This window comes from Macaca mulatta, chromosome 11 (genome assembly GCF_049350105.2).
Source record: "Macaca mulatta isolate MMU2019108-1 chromosome 11, T2T-MMU8v2.0, whole genome shotgun sequence".
Taxonomy (NCBI): Eukaryota; Metazoa; Chordata; class Mammalia; order Primates; family Cercopithecidae; genus Macaca; species Macaca mulatta.
Window position 1 is genome coordinate 129,959,568 of NC_133416.1, and position 23,601 is coordinate 129,983,168.

The window sequence follows — 23,601 nt, forward strand, 5'->3', positions numbered from 1 at the left end:
TTGCCTCCCATATCTGATCTTATTTTCAAGCCAACCTTGAGAAAAAGGTTTAACTTTTTAAGGTAGTCAAAACTATATGGAACCTTTCTATCTGCATTGCGGCTTTCCTTAGAATTTTAAATGGTAATTATAAAAAGGTTGTTTTCATTCTCCTAAATACATGAAATATGAATTTAATGATTTTTCTCCATTTTGTTTCAGATTTTTTACTAGATGCTTTAGAACTGTGTAAACATACTTTAATGGCTGTAGAACTTTCTAGACAGTGCCAAATGGATGACTGTGGAATCCTCATGAAAGTAAGTTACTTTTGAGTTTTTTCCTTAAATCCCGGGCAACCCATGATTCACTGTTTTTTGTTTGTTTGTTTGTTTGTTTGTTTGTTGTTGTTTTTTTGAGACAGGGTTTTACTCTGTCACCCAGGCTGGAGTGCAGTGGCATGATCGAGGCTTACTGAAGCCTCAAACTGGGTTTAAGCAGTCCTCCCACCTCAGCCTCCTGAGTAGCTGGGACTACAAGTGTGTGCCACCACATCTGACTAATTTAAAAAAAGGTTTTTTTTGTAGAGACAGGGTCTTACCATGTTGCCTAGGCTGGTCTTCAATTCCTGGGCTCAACTGATTCCCCCACCTCAGCCTCTCAAAGTGCTGGGATTACAGGCATGAGCCACACTGCACCTGGCCCGTTTTTTAATCATTTGCAAAGTTTATGAAAATACTGAATCCATCTCTTATATTTTCTTACCCTAGACTGGAAAACAACATAAAGGCATGAGGCTACTTCTCTGTTCCAGTCACTTAATTGGCTTTAATTTGCACCAGCTTTCAAAACATTGGGCCTCCAGCAAGGCCTCCCTCGACATTGTCCGTCTGTCAGAGTTTAACTTACATTGAAATTTCTATAAGCCATAGACCAGAAGAAACACAATATGTGTGGTAGTATTTGGCCACCCATGCTGTTTGGCTCTAGGCCAGATGTGATGGCTGATGCCTTATAATCCCAGTACTTTGGGAGGCCAAGGTGGAGGGATTATTTGAGCCCAGGAGTTCAAGACCAACCTGGGCAACACAGTGAGACCTCATCTCTTATAAGTTTAAAAATTAAAATAAAGGACAGGTGTGGTGGCTTATGCCTGTAATCACAACACTTTGTGAGGCCAAGGTGGGTGGATCACTTGAGGTCAGGAGTTCAAGACCAGCCTAGCCAACATGGTGAAACCCCATCCCTACTGAAAATACAAAAACTAGCCAGGCGTGGTGGTGCAAGCCTGTAATTCCAGCTTCTCGGGAGGCTGAAGCACAAGAATCGTTTGAACCTGGGAGGCAGAGGTTGCAGTGAGCCGAGATCATACCTTTGCACTCCAGCCTGGGCCACAGAGTGAGACTCTGACTCAAAAAAATAAATAAATAAAATAAAATAAATTGTTTGGCTCTAATAGATCTGATTCTGCTTGCTGAAGATGGTTACCTGTGTTGTGCAGCGTACTGACTCCTCTCTTTTCTGTATGATTTGGTACCTAGGCTTCTTTTGGGACACATAAAGATCCATATGAAGAGTGGTCTTACAGTGACTTCTTCAGTGAAGATGGAATTGTTCTTGAGTCACAGATGGTGCTTCCGGTGATTTATGAACTGATTTCATCTCTTGTGCCTCTAACTGGTAAATCTTATTTGTGTCATTATTTTCTGTATATTTCTGCCTTATGTAAATTTAAACTAGAGGTTTGAAGCTAGAACTACACACAGTAATGTGGGTGAACCTTATAGGCATAATGTAGAGCTAAAGAAGCAGATACAAAAGAATAAATACTGTGTGGTTTCATTTATGTAAAGTTCAAACACAGGCTAGGACTAAGCTGGTGCTGTTTGAAGTCAGGGCAGTGGTTACCCTTGGGGGTGGGAAAGGGGAAGGAGGGGACTGGGGAGCTGGCCGTGTTTTGTTTCTTGTTTTGTTTTTTCGTTTTGGTTTTTTTTGGAGACGGAGTCCTGCTCTGTCACTCAGGCTGGAGTGCAGTGGCATGATGTTGGCTCACTGCACCTCTGCCTCCTCAGTTTAAGCAATTCTCGTGCCTCAGCCTCCTGAGTAGCTGGAATTATAGGCTCATGCCACCACACCCGGCTAATTTTGTATTTTTAGTAGAGATGGGGTTTCACCATGTTGGCCAGGCTGGTCTCAAACTCCTGACCTCGAGTGATCTGCCCACCTCAGCCTTCAAAAGTGCTGTGATTACAGGCGTGAGCCACTGTGCCCGGCCGATATTCTGTTTCTTGATCTGGATGCCGCTCCTTCAGGCTGTGGACATTTATCAGGTTATACACTTACCTGTGCATTTTCCTGTGTGTATTTATTTATTTTTAAAGCAGCAGTTTGCTTTAGAACTTTTTTTATAATCGTGAAATATTTACACATCTGTGAGTGTATGTGCTGTGCGAGGGTTATTTTCTTTAGTGTTATTTATGTATTTATTAGTTGTATAAATTTAAGGGGTCCAAGTGTTATTTTGTTACATGGATATATTGCATAGTGATGAAGTCTGGGCTTTTGGTGTGGCCATCTATTTAGTATTATTTAACGTTTTATTATCTTTTGTAGAAAGCAAGAGATATCCCTTGGAGTCTACTAGTTTGCCATACTGCTCCCTTAATGAAGGTATTTGGCATCAAAATATATAGCATTCTATTAAGATTTCTTCCCTTTTTTTTTTTTTTTTTTTTTTTGAGACAGAGTCTTGATCTGTTGCCCAGGAGTGCAATGGCACGACGATTGCGGCTCACTGCTGCAACCTCTCTACCTCCCGGGTTCAACAGTTGTCCTGCCTCGGCCTCTCAAGTTGCTGGGATTACAGTCGTGTGCTAATTATTTTGTATTTTTAGTAGAGACAGGGTTTCACCATGTTGGCCAGCCTGGTCTTGAACTCCTGACCTCAGGTGATCCACCCTGCCTGACCTCAGGTGAATTCCTGACCTCAGGTGATCCACCTCAGCCTCCCAAAGTGCTGGGATTACAGGCGGGAGCCACCATGTCCGGCTTCAAGATTTCTTAATAGAAAGATATGGTGGTGTGCTCCTGTGGTCCTGGTTACTTGGGAGGCTGAGGTGGGAGGATCTCTTGAGCCCAGGATGTCAAGGCTGCAGTGAGCTATGATGGCACTACTGTACTCCAGCCTGGGCAGCAGAAGACCCTATCTCTAAAAAACAAAAAATCGTAGTTCTAGAAATTTCTTGAAATTCTAAATATGAATGTGATTTAATATCCTTAATGTAATTGTTTAGTTTTTTTTACATTGTTATTTGTCTAAAAGTTCAGTAGATTATGTGATTTGGCTCATAGTGTTAACTTCTATGAATTTGTTTATAAATTTTTATCTTTCAAATAGAGAAATGATTTTTCTTCAGCTAAAAATTTAAACATCTCAATTAAAATAGGCAAGTTACAATCAAAGTATCTCATTAACTAGTGAACTTAGTTATTTTCTGGTTTAAGTCAAGCCTCATGTTAACTAACTTTGAGAACAAACTCTGTGACTGTTACCTGTATTGAAGAAGTAGGCTGTCCCTGAAAACAGTTTTTAATAGTAGGATCTTTCTTTGTTTAAAAAATCTAAATATTAAAATACTTTCACTCTGCAGGAGATGGCCTTGTTTTACCTGTTATAAATTCCATCTCTGCCCTGCTTCAGAATCTTCAGGAATCTAGCCAGTGGGAGCTGGCCCTAAGATTTGTGGTTGGTTCATTTGGTACCTGTCTTCAGCACTCTGTGTCAAACTTCATGAATGCCAGTTTGAGTGAAAAGGTAGAGCTTCAAGAACAAATACTTTGACTTGGGGTGAATATAGATGTAAAAGCACTAACAAAGGAATTTGGAGTCCACGTTTTTCTACTGTCTTTGTAGCAAGGAAATTGATAATTCGTCAGATTTAAGAATATTTGTTGAGCATCTCTTAAGATTCTGGTGTGGAAATAAGGTGCCTGCACACATTTTCATACTCATTCTTTACAATAGCCCTGGAGTTTCCGGTTTACAAATGTGTAAACTCAGATTCAGGGAGGTGGAATAAGTTACACAAGGTTTTATATTGTAGTAGTAAGTCTTCACACTAAGTTCAGTGCAGTTTCCACTATACCACATTTGCTCAAAATATCTGCTGTTAATTTTGTTATCACCTAAATGGCCAAATTATTGTAATTACTTCTGAGAGTATCACTGAGCATCATTGAAGAGATTCTAGAAGACTAACTGTTGATAACTTGCTTATGAAGCTGGGCCTCAGAGGGAGTTGTCTTCATTTCTACTATGTTGATACGTATTACATGCTGGTTCTTTTTTAATGAACTGTATTGAGGTATAGTTTTCAAAATTAAAATGCATGTTTTAAGTGTATCAACCAATGTATTCACCTTGTCACCAACACCACAGTGAAGACGTAGGGTATTTTTAATGCTTCCTCTTTGCTCCCTTCCAGTCAATCCCCCACCCCCAGACACAACTTTCTATCACTGTAGGTTAAATTCTGATACTTTTTGGATATAATGATGAATTTTCAAAGTTCCTTAATATTTGAAAAAATTTTCAGAATGATACCTAGAACTAGACCTAAATATTTTTTTGTTCTTTTCTGAAAGTTATTTGGAGAGACTGCATTAGTTAAATCAAGGCATGTTGTTATGGAATTGAAAGAAAAAGCTGTTATATTTATCAGGGAAAATGCTACAACACTACTGCACAAAGTAAGTATTTGTTCTTGGTAAAAATTTTGGGTTTTTTTGCCTTTTACCTTGGTTAACTGCATATGACTCAATAGTTTATGATTCAGTACAGTAGTGTTTTACTATTCAAAAACTTCAAGAAACTATATTATAGCTAATCAGTTGTATTTTTATTATGGTAATTGACATGCTATGGAGCTTTTATGAAATAGTAGTCTGTCTTGTCCACTGTCATCTCCTGATTTTAGTTACTTATATTTATATTTATTTATTTTTTAGAGATGAGGTTTTTCTCTGTCACCCAGGCTGGAGTGCAGTAGTATGATCATAGCTTGCTGCAGCCTTGAACTTCTGGGCCCAAGCGATCCTCCTGCCTCAGGCTCCCGAGTTACTGAGATTACAGGCATGAGCAACTGTGCCCCACTCTGTAGTTATTTATTTTACAGATTAAAGCATTCCAATGATCCTTTTACTTACTTCTATTCCAGAAATCCTAATTTTCCATTACCCTTTATTTTTTAAAAGATTCGAATAGACTTTTGATGAAAATATAGTTGCATCAGGCATTTAATTTTCATTTGTCAGATTACTTCTTTAAAAAAATTTTGGTATTTTTTTGGAGACAGGGTCTCACTCTGTCTAGGCTGCAGTGCAGAGGCACCATCATAGCTTACTGCAGCCTTGAACTCATGAGCTCAAGCAGCCCTCCTGCTGCTCAGCCTCCTGTGTATCTGGGGCTGCTGGTGTGCCCCCATGCCTGGCTAATTTTTGAAGTTTTTGTAGAGAGAGGTCTCACTGTGTTGCCCAGACTGGTCTTGGACTCTTGGCCTCAAACAATCCTTCCACCTTGGTCTCCTGAAATGCTGGAAGTACAGGCATGATATTGTGCCCAGGTCCCCAAATTTTTTTTTTTTTTTTTTTGAAATAGAATCTCGTACTCTTGTCCAGGCTGGAATGAAGTGGCACGATCTTGGCTCACTGCAAGCTACGCCTCCTGGGTTCATGCCGTTCTCCTGCCTCAGCCTCCCTAGTACAGGCGCCTGCCACCATGCCTGGCTAATTTTTTGTATTTTTAGTAGAGACGGGGTTTCACCGTGTTGACCAAGATGGTCTCGATCTCCTGACCTCGTGATCCACCCGCCTCAGCCTCCCAAAGTGCTGGGATTACAGGCATGAACCACCACACCTGGCCCAAAATTTTTTGTTTGGAGATAATTTCAAAGTTTCAGAAAAATTTTAAGAATAGTACAAAGATCTCTGGTATACCCTTTATTGCTTTATCATTTTCTGGCATGCTCTCTCTTTCTCTCTTTTTCTATTTATATATAAAATCATTTGATATTTTGTATGTATTTTTTCTATTTAGGAATAAGTTACATACCTTATGGCTCTTTACTCCTAAATATTTCAGTGCCCTATAGAACTTGTAGTTGCTTTCCTTACTCTTTGGATAGTGATAAAGGACATTAAACACAAGCAAACATATTAGAACTATTTTACTATAACTTTTCATGAAATACTTGTTCTTTCATAGTGTATATAATTCAATTTAGTGATAAACCTCAAGACACTTAATTCTGTTTTTTTCTTTAAAAAGTTTTTTTAATTATAAATTAAAGTTCTTCCTATTTGTATTTCTGCCCTTTGTAAACAAAGTTAATTCTGTTTTGATTGTGAAGAATTTGCTTCTTTTGCTGCTTTCTTCCCATAGGTATTTAATTGTCGCTTGGTAGATCTTGACCTGGCGTTGGGTTACTGCACTCTCTTACCTCAAAAAGATGTGTTTGAAAATCTCTGGAAGCTCATAGATAAAGCATGGCAGAATTACGACAAAATCTTGGTATGCCCTAACGAAGCACATCTTCAATTCTTGAAGTATTCAGGATTTGAGGGGAGAAATGAAGTTGGCTTTGCCACCTGGTTGTAAAGATTTAGTAGAATAAATGTTGAGCTAACTTGTGATTCCTACCAACTTCTGCTTGACTGGTGACATACTGTTGCCTGTATATGCAAGTTATAAGCATTGTTCAACCCAAAGAATTACGGTTTTTTAATTTCTTAAAATCTGTGTACACCCTTAGAACCTCAAATCTTATTTTGGTTTAGTTGAAACCCTAGACCCATGAATCAGTTTATTTTTGTAGGATAAGTTTAATAGATAGAAAACTTCTCTTAGGTATTGTGTTAAAATTTGCCTTTTATGGGGATTTTCTTGCAAGATAACTAACATTTGGCCTTTTATTATAAAGGAAAGCCAGGCTAAATGTATAGCATTATACGAAAAGCTGAATTACCTAAATATTACATAAGAAGTAACAACTGTGTACAAAATAATATGTAATATTCTACATGGTTATCACAAAGAAAGTTATGATTTTTGTTGTTGGGTTTCATCTAAAAGGTGTTTTAAGAATATATTCTACTTATGATTGAACTTTAATTCTATTTTAATTTTTTAGGCAATATCTCTGGTGGGCTCTGAGCTGGCAAGTCTCTATCAGGACATAGAAATGGGGCTTAAGTTCCATGAACTCAGTACTGATGCCCAGTGGGGCATTCGTCTTGGTAAACTTGGTGTGAGTATTCTTTGTACTGCTGTCATCAATTCTGATAGTTACCCACTTGGAAAATTTAAAACAAAGATCTTGTCCTTTACTTTTGGGAAGACAGTGTATGTGTACTGCCTCATACATTTTATTAAGTACACACATAGGTGCTTTCAAAGAAATAAGCAACTTTTTGCCTCATTTCCTTTTTTCTGTATTTTTAAGAAAATTCAAAGGGGCCTGACATTTTCAGCTGCTTAACTTTCTCATTTCTAGGTATATATCTAGTATCAATTGACATTTATGCTATTTCGGGCCTAGCCTTTAGCCTCATACTTTTGTTTTCTGCTGCTGTTATTTAAAGATAATATTAAAATGTATATACAGCTATACCATGCTTTAAGAACTCCCAGAAGGGGGAAAGTAAATGGCCTTTCTTTTTTTCTTTTTTTCTTTTTTTTTTTGAGACGGAGTCTTGCTCTTTTGCCAGGCTGGAGTGCAGTGGTGTGATCTCAGCTCACTGCAACATCCACCTCCCGGGTTCAAGTAATTCCCCTGCCTTAGCCTCCCGAGTAGCTGGGACTACGGGCACGCACCACCACGCCCATCTAATTTTTTGTATTTTAGTAGAGACAGTGTTTCACCATGTTGGCCAGGATGGTCTCCATCTCTTGACCTCGTGATCCGCCCACCTCGGCCTCCCAAAGTGCTAGGATTACAAGTGTGAGCCACCGCGCCCAGCCTTGGCCTTTATTTTTGACACTGTGAAAGGACAGGCAGGGCGGGTGCGGTGGCTCATGCCTGTAATCCCAGCATTTTGGGAGGCCAAGGCAGGCAGATCACGAGGTCAGGAGATTGAGACCATCCTGGCCAACATGGTGAAACCCTGTCTCTACTAAAAATAAAAAAAAAAAAATTTAGCTGGGCATGGTGGCGGGTGCCTGTAATCCCAGCTACTCGGGAGGCTGACAGGAGAATGGCATGAACCCAGGAGGCAGATGTTGCAGTGAGCTGAGATCGTGCCACTGCACTCCAGCCTGGGCAACAGTGAGACTCTGTCTCCAAAAAAAAAAAAAAAGACAAGCAAAACCCAGTTTTCTTTTTCTTTTTTTATTTTATTTTTTTTGAGACAGAATCTCACTCTGTCACCCAGGCTGGAGTGCAGTGGCATTATCATGGCTCACTGCAGCCTCGACCTCTAGGGCCCAAGTGATCCTCCCAACTTAGCCTCCTGAGTAGCTGGGACTACAGGCATGCACCACCATACCCAGCTAATTGTTTTGTATTTTTTGTAGAGACAGAGTTTCCATGTTGGCCAGACTGGTCTCGAACTCCTGACGTCAAGTGATCCACCCGCCTCCGCCTCCAGTGCTGGGATTATAGGCATTAGCCAAAACCCTGTTTTCTTTACCAAAAATATAAGACATTTTACTTGCAAACAGTTGACTTATCAGGAAGGTAACCAGTACAGAAATGCTATGTTTTGAAGCTTAATTCTTCTGCAGTAATGGAACTGGTGTTCTGTTGACATTAACAATCAAACTTTTCAGATGAAGAGGCAATGGTTAGGATGACTAAGGAGTTTCAGACCCAAGTACACCTGAAATCTCAGAATGATGGCTGGGTTGGGTAGTGTGAAGTTGGAGGCGCTATAGACAAATGTTTCTTTTTAAAAAGGATAGTAAGAAGGCAAGTCATCATGTTGCCCTTACTCTGATACATTTCAGTGTAGAGGATTTTTTTGGTTTGTTTTGTTCTTTTTATTTCTAGATTTCTTTTCAACCAGTTTTCAGGCAACATTTTCTCACCAAGAAAGACCTCATTAAAGCTCTTGTGGAGAATATAGATATGGACACAAGCCTCATTCTGGAATATTGCAGGTAATTCTTTAAACATTAATGGTATTTTTGCTGTTAACAAAATGGTAATCCTTATTGCAAGAACACAGTAATAACGATGATTATTTTACAAGGTCCATGGACCTCTGATATTTTCTTTTGCTCATTCCAAAACTGAGTAAATATGAAGTCAGATTAGAGTCTCTTATGATATCACCATTTAAATTCACCATTTAGTGTTTCCCAAACTTGTCTCCTGTTAAGCATCGTCTAGGGCACTAACTTTCACATGCAGGTTTCTGGATCTCTCTGCAGTTCTGACTCAGTGGGTCTGGACCGGGGCCTCGGAATTGCTGGTCTCTAATAGGAGCTCAGATGATTCCTATGATCAGAAAAGTTGGAGAATATTCTTCTGAGTAATAAACTTCTAAATCAGATTAGCTAGGGAGCAAAGTAATCTTAAAAATTAATGAAAAAGGCCGGGCGCGGTGGCTCAAGCCTGTAATCCCAGCACTTTGGGAGGCCGAGACGGGCGGATCACGAGGTCAGGAGATCGAGACCATCCTGGCTAACACAATGAAACCCCGTCTCTACTAAAAATACAAAAAAATTAGCCGGGCGAGGTGGCGAGCGCCTGTAGTCCCAGCTACTCGGGAGGCTGAGGCAGGAGAATGGCGTAAACCCGGGAGGCGGAGCTTGCAGTGAGCCGAGATAGCGCCACTGCACTCCAGCCTGGGCGACAGAGCGAGACTCCGTCTCAAAAAAAAAAAAAAAAAAAAAAAAAATTAATGAAAAGTTTGATTTAGGGAGAATTTCTAATTTCCTATTGAAATATTTATTAAAATTCTTATTTTTATTTAATTAACTTATATATTTGATACGGAGTCTCGCTCTGTCACCCAGGCTGGAATGCAGTGGCGCAATCTCAGCTCACTGCAACCTCCACCTTTAAGTGATTCTCTGGCCTCAGCCTCCCAAGTAGCTGGGATTACAGGTGTACACCACTGCGCCTGGCTAATTTTTATATTTTTAGTAGAGACGGGGTTTCACCATGTTGGCCAGGCTGTTGTCGAACTCCTGACCTCAAGTGATCCACCCACCTCAGCCTCCCAAAGTACTGGGATTATAGGGGTGAGCCACTGCGCCTGAACAAGAATTTTTAGAACTAAGATAAAATGTGTTATTTATAGATTCAGCTTACTTTGATGAGTAGGGATAAATGATATGTAATTTATAACTCAGATGTTTCTATCTAGTAAATAGAAGGACTTGTTTTCTGGTTTCAGAATGCTTTCAGATATGTCACCTCATTTAATTTTTACAGTTCTTATTGCATATGTTGTCAGTCGATATATGAGAAAACAAACCCATAGTACATGACCTGCTCAAGGTCAAATTATTAATGACTGCTTCTAAAATCTTATGGGTGCTATAACCCCCATCTGATTTGTAACAGATGAATGGAATCTGAGTTATTGAGAATGAAACTGCTTGGTACATATCCTGCACCAGGCAGGCATCTAGTTCTTTGTCTCTGTGGACAGTGGGGAAAGACCGTGGCTGTCACCATCCTGTACCTGCAAGTCAAGGGCTATAGACTGCGCATAGCTTGAAGGAGCACTGACTTAAAGAGTAGTTTGAAGTAACAAAACTATGTCATTCTTCAGTTTAGAGTGCTATAAATCCAGAATAGGATACGCACACTCTTACCTTTTTTTATTAATTTGGACTTCTGCTAGATTCTTCTGTGATGTTTTATGGTGCAGGATACTTTTTTGAAATTTAAATAGCTATAATGTCAAGTTCATTTCATAATTATTCTACTTATGTGGCATTGATGATTTGTATTCATATGATAGTGACACCTCTGCCTCAGGCAGTCTACCTGAATAAATTTAGATAACCTTTAGAATATCAGAGAGTGATTTGAAAATGGTGGTACTTAAGCCTTTTATTGCTATTTTGGTTACTCTGTATAGCAAATTAAACTATCATTGGCTTATTAATAGGGTCTAAAAAGGCATTTCAATTGTTATTTTGTCTATAGTAACCAGATTCTTTTTTTGTTTTTTTTTTGAGATGGAGTCTCGCTCTGTCACCCAGGCTGGAGTGCAGTGGCGCAATCTCGTCTCACTGCAACTTCCACCTCCTGGGTTCAAGCGATTCTCCTGCCTCAGCCTCTTGAGTAGCTGGGATTACAGGCACACGCCACCACACCGGGTTAATTTTTTGTGTTTTAGTAGAGATGGGGTTTCACCGTGTTGTCCAGGCTGGTCTTGAACTTCTGAGTTCAGGCAATCCACCCATCTGGACCTCCCAAAGTGCTAGGATTACAGGCGTCAGCCACCATGCCTGGCCTAATTTTTGTATTTTTTTTTTTTTTTTTTTTGAGACGGAGTCTCACTCTGTCGCGGAGGCTGGAGTGCAGTGGCGCGATCTCGGCTCACTGCAAGCTCCGCCTCCCGGGTTCACGCCATTCTCCTGCCTCAGCCTCCTGAGTAGCTGGGACTACAGGCGCCCGCCACCGCGCCCGGCTAATTTTTTGTATTTTTAGTAGAGACGAGGTTTCACCGTGGTCTCGATCTCCTGACCTTGTGATCTGCCCGCCTTGGCCTCCCAAAGTGCTGGGATTACAGGCGTGAGCCACCGCACCCGGCAATTTTTGTATTTTTAGTAGAGATGGGGTTTCACCATATTGGTCAGGCTGGGCTCCCAACTCCTGACCTTAAATGATCTGTCTGCCTTGGCCTCCCAAAGTGCTGGGATTACAGGCATGAACCACCGTGCCAGCCTGCTTTTTTTTTTTTAATCTTTTTTTTAAAAAACAGCTTTTTGGCTGGGGATGGTGGCTAACGCCTATAATCGCAACACTTTGAGGGGCCAAGGCAGGAGGATTGCTTGAGGCCAGGAGATGGAGACCAGCCTTAGTGACAGAGTGAGAGCCCCATCTCTACAAAACTAAAAAATTCGTTGAGTATTGTGGCGCATGCTTGTAGTTCCAGCTACTTGAGAGGTTGAGGTGGGAGGATTGCTTGAGCCCAGGAGGTTGAGACTGCAGTGAGCCTTGATCATGCCACTGCACTTCAGCCTGGAGAACAGAATGAGACCCTGTCTCAAAAAAACAAAAAAAATCCAACTTTTTGTTTTGTTGATCCTTGGTATTGTTTTTGTTTCAATTTCGTTTATTTCTGCTCTGATCTTTATTGCTTCTTTTACTAATTTTGTGTTTGGCTCTTCCTTTTCTAGTTCTTTAAGATGTATTGTTAGGTTGTTTGTGAATTTTTTTTTTTTTTTTTTTGAGACGGTGTCTCGCTCTGTCGCCCAGGCTGGAGTGCAGTGGCCGGATCTCAGCTCACGGCAAGCTCCGCCTCCCGGGTTTACGCCATTCTCCTGCCTCAGCCTACCGAGTAGCTGGGACTACAGGCGCCCGCCACCTCGCCCGGCTAGTTTTTTGTATTTTTTAGTAGAAACGGGGTTTCACCGTGTTAGCCAGGATGGTCTCGATCTCCTGACCTCGTGATCCGCTCGTCTCGGCCTCCCAAAGTGCTGGGATTACAGGCTTGAGCCACTGCGCCCGGCCGAATTTTTTCTACTGTTTTGATGTGTAGGCACTTATAGGTATAAATTGTTTTCAGCTTTTAATTATTACAAAGAGTTGTTCCAGGGGACGTCCTTACTAACGTATCCTTTTCTACTTAGGTGAAATTTGTAAATGTTGCATTGTTATCCTAAAGAGCATAAATATTTTCAATTTTATTACAGATATCTCTCCAATATTATAACAGTTTACATACCCACCAGGAATAATATCGGATTTATTTTTTATTTTTTATTTTTTTTGAGATGGAGTCTCGCTCTGTTGCCCAGGCTGGAGTGCAGTGGCACGACCTTTTCTCACCACTTCTGCCTTCCAGGTTCAAGTGATTCTCCTGCCTCAGCCTCCCAAGTAGCTAGGACTACAGGTGTGCACCAGCATGCCTGGCTAATATTTGTATTTTTAGTAGAGATGAGGTTTCACTATGTTGGCCAGGCTGGTCTCAAACTCCTGACCTCATGATCTGCTCACCTCGGCCTCCCAAAGTGCTGGGATTACAGATGTGAGTCACCACGCGCGGCCTAATATCTGATTTTTAAAAGGCAATAATTAGCTTTGATGACAGGTAGTTTATCTGATTTTGAGACTGGACAATGACAAGGTTAAATTTCGACAATGGAAGCATGTACCCAGGTGTTTTGTCAGATACGTTGCATGGAAATGCCTGCAGTTAGGGAGATTGGTATGTATTGAATGCTTCTTTTAGCACATTTCAGTTGGACTGCGATGCAGCTCTTCAGCTCTTCATTGAAACACTGCTCCACAACACGAATGCCAGCCAAGGCCAGGGAGATGCAAGCACGGACTCTGCAAAGCAGCGGCATCCCAAACTCCTGGCCAAAGCCCTTGAGATGGTTCCTTTACTGACGAGCACAAAAGATTTGGTCATCAGTCTTAGTGGGATACTACATAAGGTAGACACACAGTGAAATGAGTTGGGTCATCTCAGTTATCCCTCCCACCCTCAATAATTAGATACGTTAATAACAAATTGGATGTATAAGTCTATATTTTTATCAACTTTTAATTTGAAATATTCTCTTGATTTCTATATTTTTAACACAGTTAAATATAATTTTCCCATTTTTCAAAATAGAAGTAGCTTTTCTTCCCCAGATTTTTGAAAACCTTACACATTCTTTGAATTTGTATGAGCTAGAAAGAAATGTATAAATCAGAACAGGCAATTTTCCTATAACCCCAATCCCTAGAGATAAAAATGTTAATAATGTGGTGTAGTAACTATCTTAAACTAAATATACTATTCTGTGACCCTCTTTTTTCACTTAACATATTGTCATTATATGTCAATACATATACATCTATCTCAAAAGAAACAATTTCTTTTTCACTATCCTGCCGGAAATGTCTTTTTTCTTTTTTTTTTTGAGACAAGGTCTTGCTCTGTTGCCCAGGCTGGAGTGCAGTGGTATGAATGTGACTCACTACAGCCTCTATGTCCTGGGCTCAAGTGATAGTCCAGCCTCAGCCTCCCAAGTAGCTGGGATTACAGGTGTGCACCATCATGCCTGGTTCATTTTTATATTTTTAGTAGAGACGGGATTTCACCATGTTGTCCAGGCTGTTTTCAAACTACTGGCCTCAAGCAATCCTCCCACCTTGGCCTCCTGAAGTACTAGGAATACAGAGGTGAGCCACCAGGCCTAGTGAAACATCATTTTTGACAGATGCATAACTATTATTCCATTATATGGATAAAACATGCTGTATTTAACCAGCCTTTTGTGGATAGACATTTAAATTGTTTTTTTGTTTTTGTTTTTGTTTTGAGATAGGGTCTCACTGTCACCTAGGCTGGAGTGCAGTGTTGTGAACATGGCTCATGGCAGCCTTGACTTCCTGGGCTCAACTGGTCCTTCTACCTCAGCCTCCCAGGTAGCTGGGACTATAGGTGCATGCCGCCATAATTTTATGGCAGTAATTTTTTTAATTGTTTTTAAAATTTTTTAATTTTTAAAAAATTTTTTGTGAAGATGAATCTCACTATGTTGTCCTGGCTGGGTAGATTTTATTATTATAAATGGTTGTAATTAATATCTTCATACATGTTTTTATACTTTTGTCTGATTTTTTTATTTTTTTTAAGAGAAGGGGGTCTCGCTATTTTGCGCAGGTTGGCCTCTAACTCCTGGGCTCAGGTGATCCTCTTGCTTCAGCTTCCTGAGTAGCTGGAACTACAGGGACTATACCTGGTATAGTATATAGCTGAGTATTTGTTTAGGAGATCTTCTGATCTGAGAATTGGAATGTTTGGTCAGGGGGTAGTTTAATGGAGCAATGAAGGTGAATGGCAGGGAAATAAATTTTTTTTTTTTTGAGATGGAGTTTTGCTCTTGTTGTCCAGGCTGGAGTCTAATGGCGCAGTCTCGGCTCCCTGCAAACTCTGCCTCCCGACTTCTCATGCCTCAGCCTCCCAAGTAGCTGGGATTACAGGCGTGCGCCACCACATCCAGCTAATTTTTTGTATTTAGGAGTGATACGGTTTCACCATGTTGGTCAGGCTTGTCATGAACTCCTGACCTCAGGTGATCCACCTGCCTTGGCCTCCCAAAGTGCTGGAATTACAGGCATGAGCCACTGTGCCCAGCTTGGAAATAAGATTTTAAGCCTGAAATAAATATTTCAGTTTTATATTTTGCTTGTAATTCAGCCCAAAATTACATAGATTGCTCAAATTTTCTAGGTATAATATTTCATCTTCCCACTTTGTTCAGTGTTGTTTTTCACATGACTTTTGTTGGCATTTTAAAAATAGGCCAGCTTGAGGAACATAGTAAGAACTTGTCACTACAAAAAATTTTTTAAAATTAGGTGGGCCTAATGGTATGTGCCTGTAATCCCAGCTATTTGGGAAGCTGAAGCGGGGAGGATTACTTGAGCCCAGGAAGTCAAGGCTGCAGTGAGTTGTTATTACACCACTGCACTCCAGCCTGGGTGACAGAGCGAGACTGTCTCAAAAATAAAATAAAAAGAAAAAGTAATTGTGTGTGGGTAGAAAGAAACAAAGAACAAAGAGAAGACTGTTTTTTGTTGTTGTTGTTTTGTTTTGTTTTTTTGAGATGAAATCTCACTCCGTTGTCCAGGCTGGAGTGCAATGGCATGATCTTGGCTCACTGCATCCTCTGCCTCCTGGGTTCAAGCGATTCTCCTGCCTCTGCCTCCTGAGTAGTTGGTACTACAGGCATGCACCACCACACTGGCTACTTTTTGTATTTTTAGTAGAGATAGGATTTCACCATGTTGGCCAGGCTGGTCTCAAATGCCTGACCTCAGGTGATCTGTGTGCCTTAGCCTCCCAAAGTGTTGGGATTACAGGCATGAGCCACTGTACCCAGCCTGACATCCTTTCTTTTTATGTTAGTATATGTACATATGCCACACAATTAATTCTTGCACTATAGTATATAGTTAGAGCTAAAACAGAATCCTTTGAGAAACTTGCTTGGAGGCCCACAGTTTTACTCGTGTCATTTCTAAGAAAAGCATCAGTTTCTTTCTGTTCTAATTTATCCCATTGTAAATGGAAGAAATGGAACTTTAATTTCAAAATCTTATAAAATTTTGACCATATCCCTACCCTTTCTATGTTTTTAGTATCTTAAGAACTTCCTTCTTATTTTTGAGACAGAGTCTGGTTCTTTTGTTCAGGCTGGAGAGGCAGTGGCATGATCTCAGCTCACTGTAACCTCCACTTCCCAGGTTCAAGCGATTCTCCTGTCTCAGCCTCCCAGGTAGCTGGGACTACAGGTGCATGCCACCACACCCAGCTAATTTTTGTATTTTTGGTAGAGATGGGGTTTCACTGCATTGGCCAGGCTGGTTTTGAACTCTTGACCACCTGCCTTGGCCTCCCAAAGTGCTGGAATTACAGGCAAGAGCATCCTTCTTTATTAATACTGCCTTGTGCAGCTTTTAAAAACAGCCTTTGAGACCTTTTTTAGCATGTATGTTTATCCTCACAGGTAATTTTAGAGGTGAGAAAATTGTAGCTCTTTTTTTTTTATTTTTATTATTATTATTTTTATTTTTTGAGACGGAGTCTCACTCTGTTGCCCAGGCTGGAGTGCAGTGGCACGATCTCGTTTAACTGCAAGCTGCGCCTCCCAGGTTCATGCTCCTGGGTTCACGCCATTCTCCTGCCTCAGCCTCCTGAGTAGCTGGGTCAACAGGTGCCTGCCACCATGCCTGGCTAATTTTTTTTTGTATTTTTTAGTAGAGACGGGGTTTCACCGTGTTAGCCAGAATGGTCTCAATCTCCTGACCTCGTGATCTGCCGGCCTCGGCTTCCCAAAGTGCTAGGATTACAGGCGTGAGCCACCACATCTGGCCGGTTGTAGCTCATTTTTAAGGGAGTAATTAATTTAACATTGTAGTGCAATGATGTTTTTATATTTGTAATCCGTGCTGATGATTGTAATTGAATGAAACTTCAACATGGCAAAGTCTTATCAAGTTTTGATACATTTTTGTTTTTATACAGTTGGATCCTTATGACTATGAAATGATTGAAGTTGTCCTGAAAGTTATAGAACGAGCTGATGAAAAGATAACCAATATTAATATTAATCAGGTATAACAAATATATCAAAGATGTAAAAATCATCTTTCTGCTTTTAATTGGATCATAAATCATATCATTATTCAGGGCCTTTCCAGATTATCCACTGAATTCCTTTTAAACTCTGTGGTTTATTTTAGGTTTTTAAAAATCTTTACAAATCTTTAAAAAAGGGAAAAGATTTTCATGACATTCCTATTTTATCACTTATCTTCATCCTGTTTTTGCTGTTTTGAGGTGATTTAAATAACCTCTCCTGCTGTTGAAGAGTATGAAGTCACTACAGAACTAATTGTGAAGAGTTAAGGCAACATTTGCCATGTAGGAAGTGAAAAAGGCCATGGAGCTGAGAGTTAGGTCAGATTTGTGTATTAATGAGTAGGTCCAAGACCTACTCAATTGTGTCTCATTACTTTCATTAACTTCTTCATCGTTTCTGAATTTTGGTCATAGTGGCTTTTATACTTTTTAATTTGATTTTAGAAATTAATATTTTAGAAATATTTTAATATTTTAATAAGACTTATTATATAAGAAAATATATCAATTCAAAAGATTATACAAAGTTTCCTAATAGAAAATATAAACATAAGAAAAATAAGAGTGTAGAGAATTAATTTAGATCTGTAGCCTCTATATTTAAAATGAAATCAAGTATTTTGAATTATATCTCAAATTATTTGAAGAGCAGATAATCAACTGTCAAGCTCTCATTTACAAAACATCCTACCAGCAACAGGGCACCAGTGGTTTCTGCTCATAGGATTCCTTTAATGATTGTAATACATTATAGTTTAGATGAATAACGTTAAAGGGAATACTAGAAAAGGTTTTGATCTTCTTTCTGAAAACAAGATGGTCTCAGGAATGGAAACTTTTGATGGTATAGTGTTAGATGATTTTATGACAGTTTAGGATTGGGTTACTCTTACTGGACAAAAGTGTTTTATTTTAATATAGGCGTTGAGTGTTCTGAAACATTTGAAGTCATACAGAAGAATTTCTCCTCCCGTGGATCTGGAATATCAGTATATGTTGGAACATGTCATAACTTTGCCATCAGCTGCCCAAACTAGACTGCCTTTTCACCTGATATTCTTTGGCACAGCACAGAACTTCTGGAAAATTCTCTGTATGTGTTCATTAACTTTTTATGAATTTTACTGGATAGCCAAATTTTTTTTCTTAAGCAAATCATACTCTCCTTGTTTCCTTTCTAGCTACAGAACTCAGTGAAGAATCTTTCCCAACATTGCTCTTAATTTCTAAATTAATGAAGGTAATGGCTTAAAACATTGTAAGACATTTCTGTATCCTGTAATTAATTCTGACCCTGTGTAGATTTTTCTGCTGCTTTCATGTAAAACCTTATATGTGAATATGTGCTTCAGCCATAACCTTCCTTTTCTTTGAAGTTCTCTCTGGACACTCTCTACGTGTCTACAGCAAAACATGTTTTTGAAAAAAAACTGAAGCCAAAGCTCCTGAAGTTAACACAAACTAAATCCTCAACATTGATTAACAAGGAAATAACTAAGATCACGCAGACCATTGAATCCTACTTACTCTCTATAGTCAACCCAGAGTGGGCTGTAGCTATTGCCATCAGCCTTGCCCAGGATATCCCCGAAGGTAAGAGGTCTTCTTTTAAAATTGTAGTAAAAAGAAAAAAAAAAGTACTCTTTTTGCATCTTCAAGAAGAAGCAGGATGGTAGTTTTGAAATGTATGTGCCTGCTCTCTTCACTGTGGTGAATGCTGAAACGCTCACGGGCAAGGAGGCAGGCACTTTCCAACTTGTCCTTGTGCCTTCTTTGGGGTGTGACCTTTGCTAGGAATAAGCAGTGATGGGTACTTCCTAATATCCAGTCACACTTTCTTTTTCTTTTTTTTTTTTTTTGAGACGGAGTCTTGCTCTGTCACCAGGCTGGAGTGTAGTGGCGTGATCTCAGCTCACTGCAACCTCCACCTCCCGGGTTCAAGTGATTCTTCTGCCTCAGTCTCCCGAGTAGCTGGGACTACAGGTGCGCGCCACCATGCCCAGCTGATTTTTGTGTTTTTAATAGAGACGGGGTTTCGCCATGTTGGCCAAGATGATCTCAATCTCTTGACCTCGTGATCCACCCGCCTCGGCCTCCCAAAGTGCTGGGATTACAGGTGTGAGCCACCACACCTGGCCCAATCACACTTTCAATGAGGAATCTTTAGATAGTCTCACATAACCAGACAGGTGCACAAGCACAGGCACTTACTGCTACATTTTTGGTTGTAACAAAAGTTGAAAATGACTTTTAAAAGAATGCTCAAGTCAGGAACTGGTTAGAAAATAGGGTGTGTTCATAGAACGAAATATTATGAGGCTGATTTGGAAAGATATCCAAGATATGAAGTGAGAATAGCAAATTGTACTAGAATATGTATGGTATTACCCATTAGGGTTAAGATGCACATGCAAGCATGTGTGAACACAGACTGACACACACACACATAGAAAACTCCTGGAAGGCATATAAGAATCTAGAGAATAGGAATGGAAGCCTCTGTCGGCTTTTTTTTTTTTTTTTTGAGACAGAGTCTTGCTCTGTCGCCCAGGCTGGAGTGCGGTAGCGAGATCTTGGCTCACTGTAAGCTCCGCCTCCTGGGTTCACGCCATTCTCCGGCCTCAGCCTCCCGAGTAGCTGGGACTACAGGCGCCCTCCACCTCGCCCGGCTAATTTTTTTTGTATTTTAGTAGAGACGGGGTTTCACCGTGTTAGCCAGGCTGGTCTCGATCTCCTGACTTCGTGATCCGTCTGTCTCGGCCTCCCAAAGTGCTGGGATTACAGGCGTGAGCCACCGCGCCCTGCCTTTTTTTTTTTTTTTTTTTTTTTTTTTTGACGGAGTCTTGCTCTGTCGCCCAGGCTGGAGTGCAGTGGCGTGATCTCGGCTCACTGCAACCTCTGCCTCCTGTGTTCAAGTGCTTCTCCTGCCTCAGCCTCCCGAGTAGCTGGGACTACAGGCGTGTGCGACCATGCCCAGCTAATTTTTGTATTTTTAGTAGAGACAGGGTTTCTCCATGTTGGCCAGGCTGGTCTCCAACTCCTGACCTCAGGCGATCCACTTGCCTTGGCCTCCCAAAGTGCTGGGATTACAAATGTGAGCCACTGCACCCAGCCATGAGTATGCATTTTTGTAATTTTTAAAAGGTTGCTAATTTGACCAAAATACATTTTCTTGAAAAGATTAAGATTTGCCTGTAAATCTTTATTTATTTATTTTTTTAGGTTCCTTCAAGATGTCTGCTTTGAAGTTCTGCCTTTATTTAGCTGAGAGATGGCTGCAGAATATCCCATCACAGGTGTGTCTGAACTATCAGATTGGTGGCTTCTCTTCTTCCTAATTAAATTGTACTAGCTTATTTTACCTTCTCATGCTGCCCTGATGCCTAAAATGGAGAAGGAAGACCAAAGCTTTATGTAGATGCTTAGGAACATAACTGAGGAAGGGAGGGATTGTGATTGATAAAGATGGATGCTTGGCTTCAACTGAGACTTATAAAGTAAGAGTTTCTTTTTGCTTGGAATTGTTTAAAAGGATGAAAAACGTGAAAAAGCCGAGGCTTTGTTGAAGAAGCTTCATATCCAGTACCGGCGATCAGGCACAGAAGCTGTGCTCATAGCCCACAAGCTGAACACTGAGGAATATTTAAGAGTGATCGGAAAGCCAGCACATCTCATTGTCAGTCTCTACGAACATCCTAGCATCAATCAAAGAATTCAGAATTCGTCTGGCACAGATTATCCTGGTGAGGACAAAACTTTTTTTTTGTTGTCCAAGAAAAGCTATTATTTTGATTCCCAGTTTTATGTATATATGTACGTGTACATATATATTACATATATATGCTTATATATGTATATGCTTAAACATACTTATGTGATGCATGTGCATATATACACATACACATATAAGTATTCAATATAAGTATTTAAAACCTGAGTTTTTCTTTTAATTCTTTATTTTGAATATCTTAGATATTCATGCAGCAGCTAAAGAAATAGCTGAAGTCAATGAAATTAATTTGGAAAAAGTCTGGGACATGTTGTTGGAAAAATGGCTATGCCCTTCAACAAAACCTGGTGAAGTAAGTACTTGCTGCCCAAGAGTTGAGTATGCACCGATGACTTCTTCTCAAAGGCTAAATATTTATCCCACATGATAACGGCCTTCTAATTAGGAGCACAGACTCTTCAAAGAAGGAACTTTGTTTCGTTTTGTTTTTGAGACAGAATCTTGCTCTGTTGCCCTGGCTGGAGTGCAATGGCGCAATCTCTGCTCACTACAACCTCCGCCTCCTGGGTACAAGCGATTCTCCTGTCAGCCTCCTGAGTAGCTGGGATTACAGGTGCCCGCTACCCCGCCCGGCTGATTTTTGTATTTTTGGTAGAGACGGGGTTTCACCATGTTGGTCAGGCTAGCCTCGAACTCCTGACCTCATGATCCTCCTGCCTCAGCCTCCCAACGTGCTGGGATTACAGGCGTGAGCCACTGCGCCTGGCCTCTTTTGTTTGTTTTTTACAGACAGAGTCTCACTCTGTCACCCTGGCAAGTGCAATGGCGCAATCATGGCTTACTGCAGACTTGAACTCCTAGGTTCAAGCAATCCTCCCCACCTCAGCCTCCTGAGTAGCCGGGACTACACATGTGCATCACCATGTGTGGCTAATATTTTGTTTGTTTGTTTGTTTGTTTTGTAGAGACAGGGTGTCTCACTCTGTTGGCTGGGCTGGTCTCCAACTCCAGGCCTCAAATGATCTTCCCACCTTGATTTCCCAAAGTGCTGGGATTACAGGCATAAACCACTGTGCCTGTCTGGAACTTTTGTTCATTTTATTACCCTCTGTTATCTGATAAGTTTTAAAGAGATTGTTTACTTTTTTTTTTTTTTTTTGGATACAGAGTTTTACTCTGTCACCCAGTCTGGAGTGCAGTGGCGCGATCTCAGCTCATGGCAGCCTCTGCTGAGGTTCAAGAGATTCTCCCTCCTCAGCTCCCGAGTAGCTGGGATTACAGGCGTGTGCCACTATGCCCAGCTAATTTTTGTATTTTTAGTAGAGATGGGGTTTCACCATGTTGGCCAAGCTGGTCTCAAACTCCCGACCTCAGGTGTTCCACCACGCCTGGCCTGAGGTTGCTTGCTTTTTGTTTACATATTTTGTAGCTGTTTTACCTTTCAATTGATGATTTCAGATGCTGTCTTATATGAAAGAAATGGCCTCCTCTTTTATTCAAAATCATGTGGTTAAGTTTTTGTTTTGAAATAATTTAAAATGTACAGAAAAGTGCAAAAATAGTAAAAAAAATTCCTATATATACCTTTCACCCATATCCATGAATTTTTAACATTTTGTCATATTTGCTTCATCTCTCCTCTATAATTGATATACATAATATTTTTCTAAACCATTGAAGAGTAAATCACATGTGGCATCCCCCTTTGCCCCCTAAATATTTTAAGGGTATATTTCCCAAGAACAGGATTTTCTCTTATCCAACCATAATATAATTATAAAAATCAGAAATTTAATGGTGATATAATTGAATTTATGGTCCATTTTACAGTTATACCAATTGTCCTAATAATGTTTTTTATAGCAGTTTTCTCCTCCAGGTCTAGGATCTTGTCTAGGACTATGCTTTGCATTTGTTGGTCATGTCTCTAGTCTGCTTTTTTTTTTCTGACACAGTCTGGCTCCATTGCCCAGGCTGGAGTGCAGTAGTGCAATCTCAGCTCACTGCAACCCCCACCTCCTGGGTTCAAGCGAGTCTCATGTCTCAGCCCCCCGAGTAGCTGGGATTACAGGTGCCCACCACCATGCCTAGCTAATTTTTGTATTTTTAGTAGAGATAGGTTTTCACCATGTTGGCTGGGCTGGTCTCGAACACCTGGCCTCATATGTCCTTCTACCTCAACCTCCCAAAGTGCTGGGATTACAGGCGTGAGCCACCACGCTTGGCCTCTAGTCTGTTTTAATCTACAACAGTTCTGTGACTTTTTCTTGTCTTTTATGATGACATTTTTGAAGAGTATAATCCAGCTGTTTCATAAGCTGCCCTCCAATTTGGGCTTGTCTAATACTGCCTCATGATAAGATTCAAATTACTTATTTTTAACATCATACTGCATAAGTTGTATTGTGCCCTCCTCAGGGTATGACATTTGGAGGCGCATGAGGTCCCTTTGCCCTCATAGTTGATGTTAATTTAGATAACTTGGTTAAGGTGTTGTCTGTTTGTCTACTCCATAATTGCTATTTTTCCTTTTGCAATTATTAGAGGAAATATTTTGGGATGATACA

The 23,601-nt window shown here is 40.4% G+C and overlaps 1 protein-coding gene across 2 annotated transcripts in view; it reads left to right on the forward strand.

Annotated features, from left to right (window-relative positions):
• The window catches only part of KNTC1 (kinetochore associated 1), a 101,486-nt gene that overhangs the window by 58,314 nt on the left and 19,571 nt on the right, over positions 1-23,601 (forward strand). For both annotated transcript variants that reach the window (XM_015151761.3, XM_077955571.1), the window contains exons 36-51: positions 202-299; positions 1,521-1,659; positions 2,593-2,649; positions 3,630-3,793; positions 4,624-4,728; positions 6,419-6,547; positions 7,167-7,283; positions 9,024-9,133; positions 13,393-13,600; positions 17,188-17,277; positions 18,226-18,397; positions 18,486-18,544; positions 18,681-18,897; positions 20,527-20,600; positions 20,837-21,047; positions 21,277-21,386. In XM_015151761.3, coding sequence (XP_015007247.3) covers positions 202-299; positions 1,521-1,659; positions 2,593-2,649; positions 3,630-3,793; positions 4,624-4,728; positions 6,419-6,547; positions 7,167-7,283; positions 9,024-9,133; positions 13,393-13,600; positions 17,188-17,277; positions 18,226-18,397; positions 18,486-18,544; positions 18,681-18,897; positions 20,527-20,600; positions 20,837-21,047; positions 21,277-21,386 — 2,060 coding nt within the window. The remainder of the gene's footprint in view (positions 1-201; positions 300-1,520; positions 1,660-2,592; positions 2,650-3,629; positions 3,794-4,623; positions 4,729-6,418; positions 6,548-7,166; positions 7,284-9,023; positions 9,134-13,392; positions 13,601-17,187; positions 17,278-18,225; positions 18,398-18,485; positions 18,545-18,680; positions 18,898-20,526; positions 20,601-20,836; positions 21,048-21,276; positions 21,387-23,601) is intronic.